General features: G+C 56.5%; 1 protein-coding gene across 1 annotated transcript; it reads right to left on the reverse strand.

The window, feature by feature from the left end:
• Positions 1-3,625: 3,625 nt before the first annotated feature.
• On the reverse strand, positions 3,626-13,856 carry Snx33 (sorting nexin 33). Its single transcript, XM_070042846.1, has 2 exons — positions 12,127-13,856; positions 3,626-5,389 (listed from the first exon to the last, which is right to left on the reverse strand). Exons 1-2 carry the CDS (start codon positions 13,589-13,591, stop codon positions 5,136-5,138), a joined length of 1,719 nt encoding a protein of 572 aa, XP_069898947.1. The 5' UTR covers positions 13,592-13,856; the 3' UTR covers positions 3,626-5,135.
• Between the last annotated feature and the right edge of the window lie 292 nt (positions 13,857-14,148).

Here is a 14,148-nt window from a genome sequence, read left to right on the forward strand (position 1 = left end):
CGGAGCCAGGCAGACACGGCCTGAGCCGCCCAGGGCGGACACCCAACCTGGAACCAGTGACTCAGTGCCCCTGGGCCACCGTCTGTCTGCTGGGGCATGTTGGCAGACGTCGTGGGCAGCGAGAGAATTCACCCACGGCCGGCGCTGAGCCCAAGTCCCGGCACAGACTCAAGGCCGGTGTGGCCTCGAGCCCACCCGGCCTGGCTTCCAGGAGGAAGTGACGAAGCTCACTCCCCTAAACTTGAACTTGTGGCCCTTTGGCAGCAGGGTCACCCTTGCTGGAGTGATGTTGGGGACACTGAGGCTGAGAGGAATGACCTTGCCCGTGATCACCCCAGGAATCCATCCATCTATGGAAGCCAGTGAGCCTGACCGTGAACTTTTGGGCGGTGTTGTCCTAGGTGCGCTGCTGGACGTAGCTCCTCAGGAGGCTGAGATCTGAGAACCATGGTTCAAAGCTCACCAGTGGCCTCATGGACTTTTCCCCATGCCAGCCAGGAGGCCCCAAGGAGACAGATCACCATGGAGACAGGGCAGTGACATGGGCCAAGGCCCTAAGTCTAGGGTGGCGGAAAAAGTGTTTCCAGGCCCAGACCTGCCTGCTCCCATCTGTGGCCTTCCAGACCTGGCCCAACCCTTTTTCTCACTGTGAAAGCAGGGTGCCGGGGATCTTGGCTGTGCCCAAGGCTGGAAACCCAACCCTTCTTCGTAGAACCCTTGCTGTGTAAGTGCTACCCAGCTCTCTGCCCATGTTATCCTCCTACCTGGAACACCGTGACGTAAATACAAACACAGACTTCAGGAACAAGACAGGAGCCAGGGACACACGCCTGTCATCCCAGCTACTCAGGAGGCTGAGCTCGGAGGATGGCAGTTTGAAGCTAGCCCAGGCAGGAATGTCCATGAGACTTATCTCCAATTAATTGCCAGAAAGCTAGATGTAGCTCAGTGGTAGAGTGCTCACCTTGAAGGAAACAGCTAAGGAGCAGCACTAGGCCCTGAGTTCAAGTTGTAGTATTGGTATAAGAAAAAGGAGGAGGAGGAGAAGCAGAAAGAGAAGGGAGGAGGAGGAGGAGGAGGAGGAGGAGGAGGAGGAGGAGGAGGAGGAGGGGGAGGAGGAGGAGGAGGAGGAGGAGGGGGAGGAGGAGGAGGAGGAGGAGGAAGAGGAGGAGGAGGAGGAAGAAGGTGGAGGAGGTGAAGGAGGAGAAGCAGAAGGAAGGAGGAGGAGGAGGAGGAAGATGCGGGCCAGAGCTGGCGTGCAGATCAAGTTGGCCACAGCTATGCAAGACATTGCTTTTGAAACAGATTTGGATTACACTGGAGTTTTGACTCAAAAAAAAAAAATGGTTTGTGTTCAAGTCTGTTGAATTCTGGGGCTAGATTTCACAATCCGCCTTTCTGAGCTCTGTCTGGGGGAGGCAAATTCTGATCCCCTGTCCACGACCTTCCTGCCAGGGCTGCCCTTTCCCCGCGAAGGGCAGAGTGAGGAGCAGAGCCCAGTGATGGGGACAGGTTGGGCGCGTGTGGGCTGAGTGGGGGAAACTTCCTGGGCTAGGCTGGAGCCAGCCTGAGTCAGCGGGCGGGCGGGCGGGCAGGGCAGGTCCAGTCCCCACATGCTCAGGGAGGAAGGACACGATGCTGGAATGTTCCTCAGGGCCCAGATCCAGGCCCTGCCCACCGCATTCTGACTCCTGATCTCACAGCCACTGGGATTCAACTCCAAGGGCAAAGACAGGAAATCCCTAGGGCTTGGAGATGGGCCCATAGTGGGCAAAGTGAGCACCCTGGTGATCTCTGGGGCTCTGGCCCTGGCTGGGCGACCAGGTACAACCAACCTGTCATGCCCAGGAGGTGAAGAAGCCAGGTGCTGGTAGCTCACGCCTGTAATCCCAGCTACTCAAGAGGCTGAGATCTGGGGAACATGGTTCAAAACCAGCCTGGGCAGGAAAAGTCTGTGACTCTTATCTCTAATGAACCACCAAAAAGCTAGAAATGGAGTTGTGCCTCAAGTGGTAGAGCACCAGCCTTGAGTGGAAAACCCTAGGGACAGCGCCCAGGCCCTGAGTTCAAGCCCCAGGATTGACACCAAAAACAATTTTAAAAAGGAGTTGAGCCAGACACCGGTGGCTCCTGCCTGTCATCCTAGCTACTCAGGAGGCTGAGATCTGAGGATCATGGTTCAAAGCCAGCTGAAGCCCGAAAGTCTGTGTGATCTTTATCTCCAGCAAAAAGCTGGAAGTGAAGCCATGGCTCAAGTAGTAGAGCACCAGCCTTGAGCAAAAAAATAAGGAAAAAGGGTAAGGGACAGATAGTGCTTTGGTCCTGAGTTCAAGTGCCAGTACTGGTACACTAATACACACACACACACACACACACAGAGGACCACACACACACACACACACACACACACACACACACACACACAGAGGACCAAACCTGCAAGCACGGGAATGAGTGGATGACTGTCTCTGCCACAGGATTTCCAGGGCCGCCGTCCGGGTCTCCCCGGGCCAATGGCAAAGTGGTGCCGCCAGGTTCACACCCTCCTGCATCCAGGAGGGGACAGGATGCAGGATCTGAGCTACACCTCTCTTCCCAGATCTGACATAAGGCCACCACACAGTTTCCTTCTCCAGGGCTGGGCCAAGACCAGGGTTGAGGGTCCCCCCCACCCCCCCAGGTCCTGGTAGCTGCCTGGGACAGAAAGAAAGGCCTTGTTTTCCATCCCCTTCCGAACTAACTGAGGGGGGGGAGCTGGAGACAGCTGGGCCCAGCTCAGCTTGGAACATCTGCCCAGCATGTGACCGAGACCGCACGGCTCCCCAGTGCCCGGCTCGGAGGGAGCCCCACATCCTCACACAGCAATCAGAAAGTGGGGGGCAGTGACACCCTACTCCCACATATAACTGCCCTCACCCAGAGACCTCCGGAGGCTTCCAGAGGCAAAAGTCTTTACATTCTGGGCTGGTGGCTCATGCCTGTAATCCCAGCTACTCGGGAAGCTGAGATCTGAGGATGGTGGTTTGAAGCCAGCCTGGGCAGGAAAGTCCGGGAGACTCTTATCTCCAATAAACCACCAGAAAACCGGAAGTGGTGCTGTGACTCAAGTGGTAGAGCGCTCGCCTTGAGCTGAAGAGCTGAGGGACAGCGCCCAGGCCCAGAGCTCAAGCCCCATAACCGACAAAAAATAAATAAAGCAGAGCCAAGAACACAGGCTCTGAGTTCAAGCGTCAGTACTGACACCATTAAAAAAAAAAAAAAAAAGCAGGGTGGGGGGAATAATCTAGATTGCCTCAGCCCAGCCCTGTGCTCTCTGCAGAAAGCTACAAGAAGGTCAAAGGCAAGAAGAGGTTAAGGGGTGTGGAGCTCCTTGAACGGTTTGGAAAATAAAGGCAGGCAGGGAGGGGAAAAATATTTCCTCTGAAAGTCCCAAATCTGACCTAATTTTGACCCAGAGCCAGAGGAATTCATTCCAGAAGTTTCTCTGAGGACATTTTGCCTGGACCAGGAGTGCGGCTCGACACGGGCCTCTTCCTCACCCGTCACGTACCATACCTGCCCCCGCCCCCCGCCCCAGACCCCAACCCCACGTCCAAGACCCACACAACACAGACATAAACCAGGCTTTGTTGGTGATCATAATTGTAAAAGGCTTTATCAAGAATAGAAGAGAGAAGAGATTGGGACAGCAGCAGGAGCAGACCTGACCTCACAGGGCACAGAGGTGAAAGGTCAATCCCCTGGAAGGCAGAAATCCCTCAGGACGTAAACATAGGTAAGAGGCTGGCAGCTGCCCAGGGCAGGGCCTGCCTCCCAGTAAGGCTGGCAGAGGGCAGGGGGCCCCCACGGCCCCCCACTTTCTCTCCTTAGTTTTCTCACTGTGCAATAGGAAAGAGTGTGAAGACTGGGCTACAGAGATCCCTGCTAGGCTGGGTTTGCTTGGAGAATGTGCAGAAAACCTCAACCTGCTCCCCTCAGTAATCTGGCCATTTTTAGGGGGGGCTCCTCTTAGCACCTTGAATCCAGAAAGAGATGCCGCAGAATCCCCCAGCCAAGCCGGGCACCGGTGGTCACGCCTGTCATCTCAGCGACTCAGGAGGCTGAGAGCTGAGGATCAAGGTTCGAAGCCAGATGGGGCAGGAAAATCCATGAGACTCTTATCTCCAAGCAACCACCAGACAACTGGAAGTGGTGCTGTGGTTCAACTTGGTAAAGCACTAGCCTTGAGCAAAAAAAAAAAAAAAGCACAGGGACAGCACCCAGGCCCTGAGTTCAAGCCCCAGGACCATCAACAACAACAAAATCTCCTAGCCAAATCAAGAAAAGGTGGGGCTCAGCAGTGAAGACCAGAAGAGGAGGTGACCAGCAGCCCCCCTTGTAGGGGACAGAGTAAAGGTAGAAAAAGCCAAGACACAGGAGCCAAAGATGGGCCCTTCCTTCTGCCATACAGGCCAGAATCCCCCCAGAGGGAGTCTTAAAGGGATCTGGGAAAGTTAATGGAGGAAACAGACGCGTGGCTCAGTCGGTAGAGAGCTAGCCAATGAGCAAATGCGTCAGGTACTGAGTTCGAATCCTGGTCTCTGACCAAAAAAGAAAAGAAAAAAGGTAAAGAAGAGCCTTCTCCTCATTCACTGTCCAGCGGAGTCCCTGTCATTCTTCAAGACCCTGCTGGAATGTCCCCCATTCCCTGGAGGCCATCCCGTCCTGCAGAAGGTCTGTGGCATGTGCACTTCTTTGGGTGCCCCCCGTGTGACACTGCCCCCTGCTTGGGATGGGGACTCCTGCAGGACCAGCCCCATCCCGGCCTGGATGCCTGGCATGCGGTGCCCAGAGCCACAGCGGGCCGCAGTGTCCAGGAATGAACAGGGAAGTGGGTGGGCACCGAATGAGCATCCCGGGGAGAGGGGGAGAGGCCCGGCCCAAGTGACTGACCAGCAGCCTGGGCTTTGGCCTGGAGGAGCCTGGACCCGTCCTGGTCGGAGGGACTTCCCTAGGGGCGACCCGGGACTCCTCCAGTGACCCTTCTGCCAGGAGGTAAGGACGCCCCGGGCCTCGTCCATGCTGGAGCCTCCTGGTTAGATAGAATGGGGTGGACGGCAGTGACCGGGCCTGGGGAGGGGAGGGCCCTCCCCCAGTCAGAGGTGGTCGTACATGCGCAGGGTCTTCTCCAGCTGCTGGCCCACTTGCTGGTAGAAGAGGATCTGCTGGCGCAGGTAACTCTGCATCATGTGCTTGAAGTCAAGTTCCCGGCGCTGGTGGAAATGGTTCATCTCGGCCTGCAGGGCAAAGCCCACCACCCGGCAACGCCGGCGGATGCCGTCCGCCTCGTCCTGGGCCATGCGGCCCTCGTCACTCATGCGCTGGCTTTCCTTGACCTTGGCGAAGGCACCTGGGAGGGCGGGGGGGGGGGGGGGGGGACAGGGCAGGGCACAGAGGAGGGAGGGCAGGCAGCTTAGGCCTTCAAGGGCAGGAGAACCCGCCCCACAGCCTGGTTCAGACCTCTCCCTTGAAGGCCACCCCTAGGGTCCCCCACTCTGTACAGAACAGATTATCACTCCCTCCAATCCTGGAGCCCTGACAGCTGCTGGCAACCACATCCCTGCTGGTGTGTGTGTGTGTGTGTGTGTGTGTGTGTGTGTGTGTGTGTGTGTGTGTGTGTGTGTGTGTGTGTGTGTGTGTGTGTGTGTGTGTGTGTGTGTGTGTGTGTGTGTGTGTGTGTGTGTGTGTGTGTGTGTGTGTGTGTGTGTGTGTGTGTGTGTGTGTGTGGTGCTTGAACTCAGTACCTAGGCACTGTCCATTTAGCTCTTTCTATTCAAGACTGGTGTTCTACCACTTGAACCACAGCTCCACTTCTGGTTATTTGGACACAAGAGTTGCATGGACTTTTCTGCTCCAGGGGGCTTCAAACTCAGATCCTCAGATCTCGGCCTCCCGAGTAGCTAGAGTGACAGGCCTGAGATTCCGGTGACTGGCTACTGCTAGATTTGTTTTGTTTTTCTTCTTTTCTCTTTTTCTGTGCCGGGTTTTGGGACTTGAAGTAAGGCCTGTGTGCTCTTCTTGAGCTTTTTTGGATCAAGACTAGCACTCTATCACTTGAGGTCTATTTCTGGCTTTTGGTGGTTTATAAGGGCTGGGAAGGTGGCTTAGTGGTAAAGTGCTTACCTAGCATGCATGAAGCCCTGGGTTCGGTTCCTCAGTACCCCATAAATAGAGAAAGCCAGAAGTGGTGCTGTGGCTCAAGTGGTAGAGTGCTAGCCTTGAGCAAAAGAAGCTCAGGGGCAGTGCCCCAGGCCTGAGTTCAAGCCACAGGACTGGCCAAAAAAAAAAAAAAAAGTCTCATGGACTTTCCTGCCTGGGCTGGGTTTGAATTGAGATCCTCAGATCTCAGCTTCCTAAGTAGCTGGGATGACAGGTGTGAGCCAGCAGTGCCTGGCATCTTAGAAGGTCTCTTTCCTTTTTTTGTTTTTTTTTGTCGGTCGTGGGCCTGAACTCTGGGGCTGGGCGCCTGCCCCCATGAACTGTCCTCCCTGACTCCCTTAGCTCCTATCAGACCTCGATCTACCTGATTGGCTCAGGCTTCTGGCTCATCTTTGGGCTGCCAGAAAAATCTCTCCACCCTGGCTCAGTCTGTCTGTCCTGCGCGGTACCCAAAGACGCCCCTCCAGCTGGGTGCCCTAACTGGCACCCCCTGTAAACTAAGATCCACACCCATTCCCCTGGCCCTGGAGGCCTCAGGGAATTGGCCCCCATTCCTTGTTCACCAAACCCTTTTAGATCTTTCCTACTATATCTCTCCGCCCACAGGATGCCTTATTCATAATTCAAGACCCAACTCGGGTGTCAGTTCTATACAATGGCAGAACCTTTTCCCTTGGTACCCTTGGGGAGATGCCTGAACCACCCCCCCCTTCTAGACCACCTGTCCTGTATCCTTCACATGCAAGCCCAGCCCACTCTACACCCCAGGTCCCTTGGGGAGAAGAGGAGAGGGTGGTAATCACCAGATGACAAGTGGGGCAGAAGGGGAATACACGTGGGCAGGAGATCCAATGTGGAAAAAGCGGAATGAATCCACTAGCAGCTGGTTAATGAAATTCCGTTCTGAATTAAAACATTTGCCTTGAAGCCAATGCAGGAGGCTGGGGGCGGGGGGGGGGGGGGGAGAGGGGGGGAGGGGTGTTTGTGTCTGGTTCTTTCTCTTGGAGGAGCAACAGGACATCTCCAAGGCAAAGAGGAAGGAGGTAGGGAGGGTTTGTGAGGACAGAAAATGCTCTGGGCACTTCCAAAGCCTTCCCAATCCAGGGGCAATGGTGCACCCCTGTAGCTTCTTTTGCTCAAGGCTAGCTCTCTACCACTGGAGCCACAGCTCCACTTCTGGCTTTTTCTGAGTGGTTCATTGTAGACGAGGGTCTCAAAGACTTTCCTGCCCCAGCTAGCTTTGTGATCATCAAATCTCAGACTCCAGAGTAGCTAGGATTACAGGTGTCAGCCACCTGTACCCTGACTTTAATTTTTTTTTTTTTTTGGTCGGTTGTGGGGCTTGAACTCTAGGCCTGGACGCTATTCCTCAGCTCTTCAGCTCAAGGCTAGCGCTCTACCACTTGAAACACAGCGCCACTTCTGGTTTTCTGAGTGGTTTATTGGAGATAAGAGACTCATGGACTTTCCTGCCTGGGATGGCTTTGAACTGCGATCCTCAGATCTCAGCCTCCTGAGTAGCTAAGGATTACAGGCACAAGCCACCAGCTCTCGGTGGATCTTGCACTTTAAGGGAAAAAAAAACAAAAACAAAACCATTTTAAGCCGGGTGCTGGTGGCTCACACCTATAATCCTAGCTATTCAGGAGGCTGAGATCTCAGGATGGCAGTTCAAAGCCAGCCCAGGCAGGAAAGTCTATGAGACTCTCATCTCCAATTAACCATCAGAAAACTATAGGTGGAGCTGTGTCTCAAGTGACAAAGTGCTAGCTTGAAAAAGCTCAGCAACAGCCCTCAGGCCCTGAGTTCAAGCCCCAGTATTGACAAAGAAGAAAAAAAAAAACAGAGACTGAATGCACCCACCTCTGGGCACAAGCTGGCCTCCACTTGGCCTACGCTGCCTGGGCCAAGCTTCTACCCCGTGGCCACTCTGAAGATACTCTGTGATCTTGGCCTGGCTCTGGCGCACCCAGGATGGTAGCTGGGGGTGGTGCTCCAGCTCTCAGCCCAGGTCTCCTTGGAGCTTCCTCCCTTGTGCCCCAGCTGTCCATCCCCAGGGGAGCTCCATCCTCCATCTGGCTGGAAACAGCCTGGCTGGCCAGTCAGAGCTCCTGGGCGCCAGCTGGGCTCTGCTATCCCGTTATCTCTGTGTTCTTCTGTGAGATAAGGAACAGCATCAGTGCCAGGCTGCGCTGGGCTCAGGGCTCACTCCTGTCCCATGCTGGCTCTTGGGGGCACAGATCCTGCCTTGTCCCAGAGCCGGCCTTGTTTTCTCAGGATAGTGTGTGTGTGTGTGTGTGTGTGTGTGTGTGTGTGTGTGTGTGTGTGTGTGTGTGTGTGTGTGTGTGTGTGTGTGTGTGTGTGTGTGTGTGTGTGTGTGTGTGTGTGTGTGTGTGTGTGTGTGTGTGTGTGTGTGTGAGGGGGGGAAGGAGGGTGGTGGGGGAGGGAGAGAGAGAAACAGACAGACACTAGAACTTGAACTCAGGGCCTTGAGCTTTTGCTTGGCTTTTTTACTCAAGGATAACGCTCTACACCCATAAGCCACACCTCTACTCCAGCTTTTTGCTGGCCCATTGGAGATAAGAGTCATGGACTAAGCCAGGCACTGGTGGCTCAAGCCTATCATCCTAGCTGCTCAGGAAGCTGAGACCTGAGGATCATGGTTCAAAGCCAGCCCAGGCAGAAAAGTCCATGAGACTCTCATCTCCAATGAACCACCAGAAAGCTGGAAGTGGTGCTGTGGCTCAAGTGGTAGAGCGCTAGCCTTGAGCTGAAGAGCTGAGGGACAGCGCCCAGGCCCAGAGTTCAAGCCCCATGACCACAAAAAAAAAAAAAAAAGAGTCATGGACTTTTCTTCCCGAGCTGGCTTTGAACTTCAATCCTCAGAACTCTCAGCCTCCTGAGCAGCTAGGATGACAGGCGTGAGCTAACAGTGCCTAGCTTTCAGGATAAACTATTTACTAGGGTCCCTTTTCATCCCCCAAATACCCCCAGTTAAGAAGTTAATTATTAGTTATTGCTCCTCTAAGGGACCCCTGAATTGGGACCCAGGGGCTGGGCCAGTGGGTAGAGCAGGCTGGTGGCCTTAGCTTAGCATCAATCAGACTCCACATCCCAGTTTACCAACGTGGAGACTGAGGAGAAAAACTCACCAAGGGCCAAAGCACCAGTGGCTCACATCTGTCATCCTAGCTACTCAGGAGGCTGAGAGCTGAAGATCAAGGTTCAAAGCCAGCCTGGGCAGGAAAGTCCATGAGACTCTTATCTCCAATGAAAACCAGAAGTGAAGCTGTGGCTCAAGTGGTGGAGCGCTAGCCTTGAGCACAAAAGCCCAGGGACGATGCCCAGGTCCAGAGTTCAAGCCCCAGGACCAGCAAAACAAAACGAAACAGGGGTCAGCCAGGTTTCATTCCCTCTGGGAGCCACAGGCGCCCTGGGCAAGGGGTTGCCCTACTGCCCCAGCACAGACAGCTGTTTACTGACGATGCCCAGCCTCTCACTGCCCACACAGGAACACACCAGCCAAGGAGCTGGTTGAACCAGCTTTCCCAGGCCCAGCACGCTGGCCCCCTTCCCCCACCAGCCAGGTCTAATGTGTCCTCCATTCCCAGGATCTCCGCCTCTGAACAGCTCCCAGGCTGCCTTCTCCTGTTTCACTGATAGGAAACGAGGCCCAAAGAGGAAAGAGCACTTCCCAGGGGCACAAGCTAACTAGAACTCAGGACTTGCATCTCCCAGAGCTGAAAGGAGGAGGGAGGAAGGTAGGGATGGAAATTGGGGATAGGCACGGAGGGAGGGAAAGAAGCAGGAGGAGAAAGCAGGCTAGGAGCAGAAGAGAGAGAGAGAGAAAGAGACAGACAGACAGAGACAGAGAGAGACAGAATATGTCAGTACTAGGGCTTGAACTCAGGGCCTAGGCACTGTCCCTTAGCTTTATCCCTCAAAGCTAATAATGCTCTACCACTTGAGCTATTAGCTCCACCTCTGACTTTTTTCAGGTTAACTGGAGATTTAACAGTGTCAAGGACTTCGCTGCCCGGGCTGGCTTTGAACTTCGATCCTCAGGTCTCAGCCTCCGGAGTAGCTAGGATGACAGGCGTGAGCCACAGGTGCCTAGAAGTTTTGGCAGTCACCGCTTGGTGAGAATGGCAGCCTGCTCACTATGACTGCTGGGGTTTACGGGCATGAAAAGTGTTTGCAAGACCAGAGGGAGGGCCCAGGGCCCCACTCAGATAAAAACTCTCCACTAAGCCAGGCCTGACCTCAGGGCCTTAGGGCCTGGGAAACCAGCCCCAGCGCCCTGCAAACCAAGTTACCACCCAGCCCCAGAGAGAACCACACCTCTCTTCAGACATCCGCTGTCCCAGCCACCTGTAGTCACCCCTAACTCACCCCTTAAGAAAGACAAGAAGTCCAGGTACCTCGCTGGGCACCAGTGGTTCACACCTGTCATCCTAGCTAACTCAGGAGGCTGAGATCTGAGGATTCAAGTTCAAAGCCAGCCCAGGCAAGGAAAAGCCCGTGAGATGGTTATCTCCAATGAACCACCAAAAAGCTGGAAGTGGAGCTGTGGGGCTTAAGTGGTAGGGTGCTAGACTTGAGTGGAAAAAAGCTAAGGAACAGTGTGCCCAGACCCTGAGTTCAAGCCCCAGGATTGGCAAAAAGAAAGGGAAGGGAAGATGATACTGAGCCCTATGGGCAGCGCTGGGACCCTTTTGTTTGGTCACCTCAGCCCAGCCTGGTGCTCCATGTGACCTGAGATGAATCATTTTCCTAGCAATCCCAGTCAGCCCTTGCAGGGGCCACAGTGCCCCTCCCCCACGGAGGGGACCATGGGAACTGAACAGAGCCTAGATCTGGGCTGTGTCCTTGGGGAGCTGGCTGCAGGGACAGTCCCAGCTGGGCCAGACTCCCTGAGCAACCACCCGGCTGAGGACCAGAGCCTCCCACGCCAGCGAAAAGAGGGGAAGGAGGACAGAGACGCTCCCACACAGATAAGGTCCCTGGCTCACAGGTGGGTGGAGCAGGGAAAACAGGCAGAGGGGAGCTGGAGGGGTGGGGGGTGGGGAGGGAGATAGCTGTGTGTGCATGAGCTCTATTCTGGGTCCCTGAACTCATGGGGGAGTTTCTCCAAGGTATTTGTACCCAGCCCCCTAACTTCATCAATGTTTCCAGAACACAGCCTTGAGGCTCAGAGCATGATGGGGGTAAATGAGGCAGAAACCAAGTAAATAAGTGAACTGCCAAGAGTTAAAGCGCATTGCCTGAGCCGGGTGCTGGTGGCTTCACACCTGTCATCCTAATTACTCAGGAAGATGAGATCTGAGGATCACCGGTCAAAGCTAGCTGATACAGGAAAGTCCGTCAAACTCTTCTTATATCCAAGGAACCAGCAGAAAACCACAAGTGGAGCTGTAGCTCTAAAATGGTAGAGCACTAGCCTTGAGCAAAAGAGTTCAGAGACAGAATCCAGGCTCTCAGTTCAAGTCCCATGACTGACCAAAAATAAAATAAAGACATTGGCTCATGCCTATAATCTTAGCTACTCAGAAGACTTGAGATCCGAGAACCTCCTCCTGGTTGGAAGCCAGCCAGGGCAGGACAGACCAGGAGAATCTTATCTCCAATAACACCAGCAAGATGCCAGTGGTGGTGCTGTGGCTCAAGTGGTAGAGCACCATCCTTGAGTCAGAAAAAAAGCTAAGGGACAGCAGTTAGGCCTTGAGTTCAAGTCCCAGTACAGGCACTCACGTGCACACGCACACTCAAGAATGAAGCATCAGCTGGGTGCAATAACCCTCCACCTAGAATAGCACCCTGCCAGAGCTCAGTCTCAACACACCTGCCCAGGGAGTGAACGAGATTAACCTAGGAAGATGACCCCACGCCATGGGGGCGAGGCCACGCCTGCTCTCCCCGAGGCCTTACCTTTCTGCAGGTGGATGATGTCAGGGAAGTTGGAGAGCAGGCCCTGGTAGAGAGACAGCGTGTCGAGCATCTGGAAGAGGTCATTTTTGGGTTGCTCGGCGAACATCTCACCCACAGCTTCATAGGTCCGGCCCGTGTGAGAAATGGCGTGATTGAGGGCCTCTGAGCTAAAGGGAGGGTCCATCTGGAAGGCATGGCTGATGGCTTGAAAGGCACTGCCCAGCTTCTGGAACTCCTTCCGGAATCCCCCAACGTGCTTGCGCACCAGCTCGGACGCCACGGTGCTCAGCTGCAGGACGCTGTCGTCCATCTTCTTGCTGAAGGCCTTGAAGATGTCCACGCGGTCCTCCACATCCTGGAGGTCTTGGTGCTCCGTAGGGATCTGAAAGGTGAGCAGAAAGCTGGCACCCACCAAATCGTCCTTCTCGGCGCGGCGTTTGCCCATCTTCCACTGCTTATCATCCCGGCAGCTGAGAAAATGCTGGAAGCCTTCATACTGGGACAGCACAGGGTGGCTGGTCATGTGATCCATCCAGAGAATCAGCCTGCGTTTCCGCTTGGCGATGAAATCCTCTTCGAAGCGGCCGGTGGCCTGCTTCTCTGGCAGGTGGGGCACGGAGATGACCGTGAACTTGTGCAGCAGACGGTTGTACAGCCAGTCGAAGTGTTTATAACGCCTGTAGACGGGCGAGCTGGCATGGGTGGGTGTCAGTTTGTAGGAGATGTAACTTTTGATGCCTTTGAACTTGGTCTGTTTGGTTGGGTCCTCCACCGAGCAGGCAAACGGGTGCGGGTTGGCCTTCCACTGGGGGCCCCGAGGACCCATCTCGATGGAGTAGGTCTCGGCAATCTTGGCCATCATGGGCACATCCCCCAAGATGAAGGCCTCCACCCCGGATCGCACGAAGCAGGAGAAGCGGTTCAGATTGCGGCCTACCACGCTGCCCCGCTTGGCGGAGGCCAAGCTGTCCTGGCGCTCCAGGGGAGGCTTGGGCCGGAAGGCCATGTGCTGGGCGGGGTAGGCGCCCGGATAGGACAGGTTGAGCGGGGGGTGCCCATTGGTGCCCAGCCCGCCAGCCCGGGGCTCTTCCACCACCGTACAGCCATCATCCCAATCGTCCCAGTCGTCATCGTCATCTTCCTCGAAACTGCCCGGGTTGGAGTACAAGCCCGCGCCGCTCCGGGCCGGGCTGGCGACCCCGGGGCTGCTGTACAAACCCAGCGGGGCGCCCGGGGGAGGGCTGGCGGGGCGGCCCTCCGCAGGGTCCGTGCCGGCGGCGTCGGGCTGGACGATCTCCACGTACGAGGCCGGGAAGAGCCCGGTCTCCCCGCGGCTGTTTTGCCCCTGCAGCCAGCCATCCAGAGAGTTCTCGCTGAAGACCACCAGCTCCTCGTCCTGCTGGATGCTGATCTCCTCCTGGTTCTCGCTGTGGAAGTCGTACAGGGCGCGGCCTTTCAGGGCCATGGCGGGGCCGGTGGGGTCGGGGTGGGGGTCCCGGCGGCGCTGGGCTCAGGGGTGCGTGTCAGCCGGCGGCGGCTCGCGCGGGACGATCGGCCTCTTCACGCCGCTGGCCATGGCCCGGGAGCGGCCGCCCGGCGTGGGGCGGGGAGGCCTGCGGGCCTCTCCCCTCCTTCTCCCCCGGGGACGTGGGGCGCGGGCGGGGGGGGGGGCTGCGATCGCGCTCCCGACGGCGGAGGCTGCGGACCCCGGAGGCAGCTCGGCGGCAGGGCTGGAAAACAGGGGGGCAGCCACGTCGGCCGGCGGGTCCCGCGCGGATCGGCCCTCCCCCCCGCCCCGGTGCCCCCCCCCCGCTCCCGGGCCCCGCGGGTGCGCGCCGGGCCCCCGACGCGCCGGGCCGGGCGAGGACCCGCGACCTCGGGGCGCCCGCCGGGGCCCCGCCGCCTCTTTTGTTCGTCCTCCCCCCGATCTCCCCCCCCCCCCCCAGCCTTCCGAGCCCGAGACTAACCCGGATCCGAGTGCGAGGACGCTGCGCAGGGCGGAGGGCCCCCGCGCGCCCCGGC

The sequence above is a fragment of the Dipodomys merriami genome, unplaced genomic scaffold, assembly GCF_024711535.1.
Source record: "Dipodomys merriami isolate MVZ:Mamm:240054 unplaced genomic scaffold, mDipMer1.0.p SCAF_33, whole genome shotgun sequence".
Lineage (NCBI taxonomy): Eukaryota > Metazoa > Chordata > Mammalia > Rodentia > Heteromyidae > Dipodomys > Dipodomys merriami.

Excerpts from the sequence above, each read along its gene's own strand:
- Snx33 (XM_070042846.1), bottom strand. The coding sequence starts at position 13,591 with ATGGCCCTGAAAGGCCGCGCCCTGTACGACTTCCACAGCGAGAACCAG. Across the intron at positions 5,390-12,126 it reads CATCATCCACCTGCAGAAAG|GTGCCTTCGCCAAGGTCAAG; the intron begins GTAAGGCCTCGG and ends CCGCCCTCCCAG.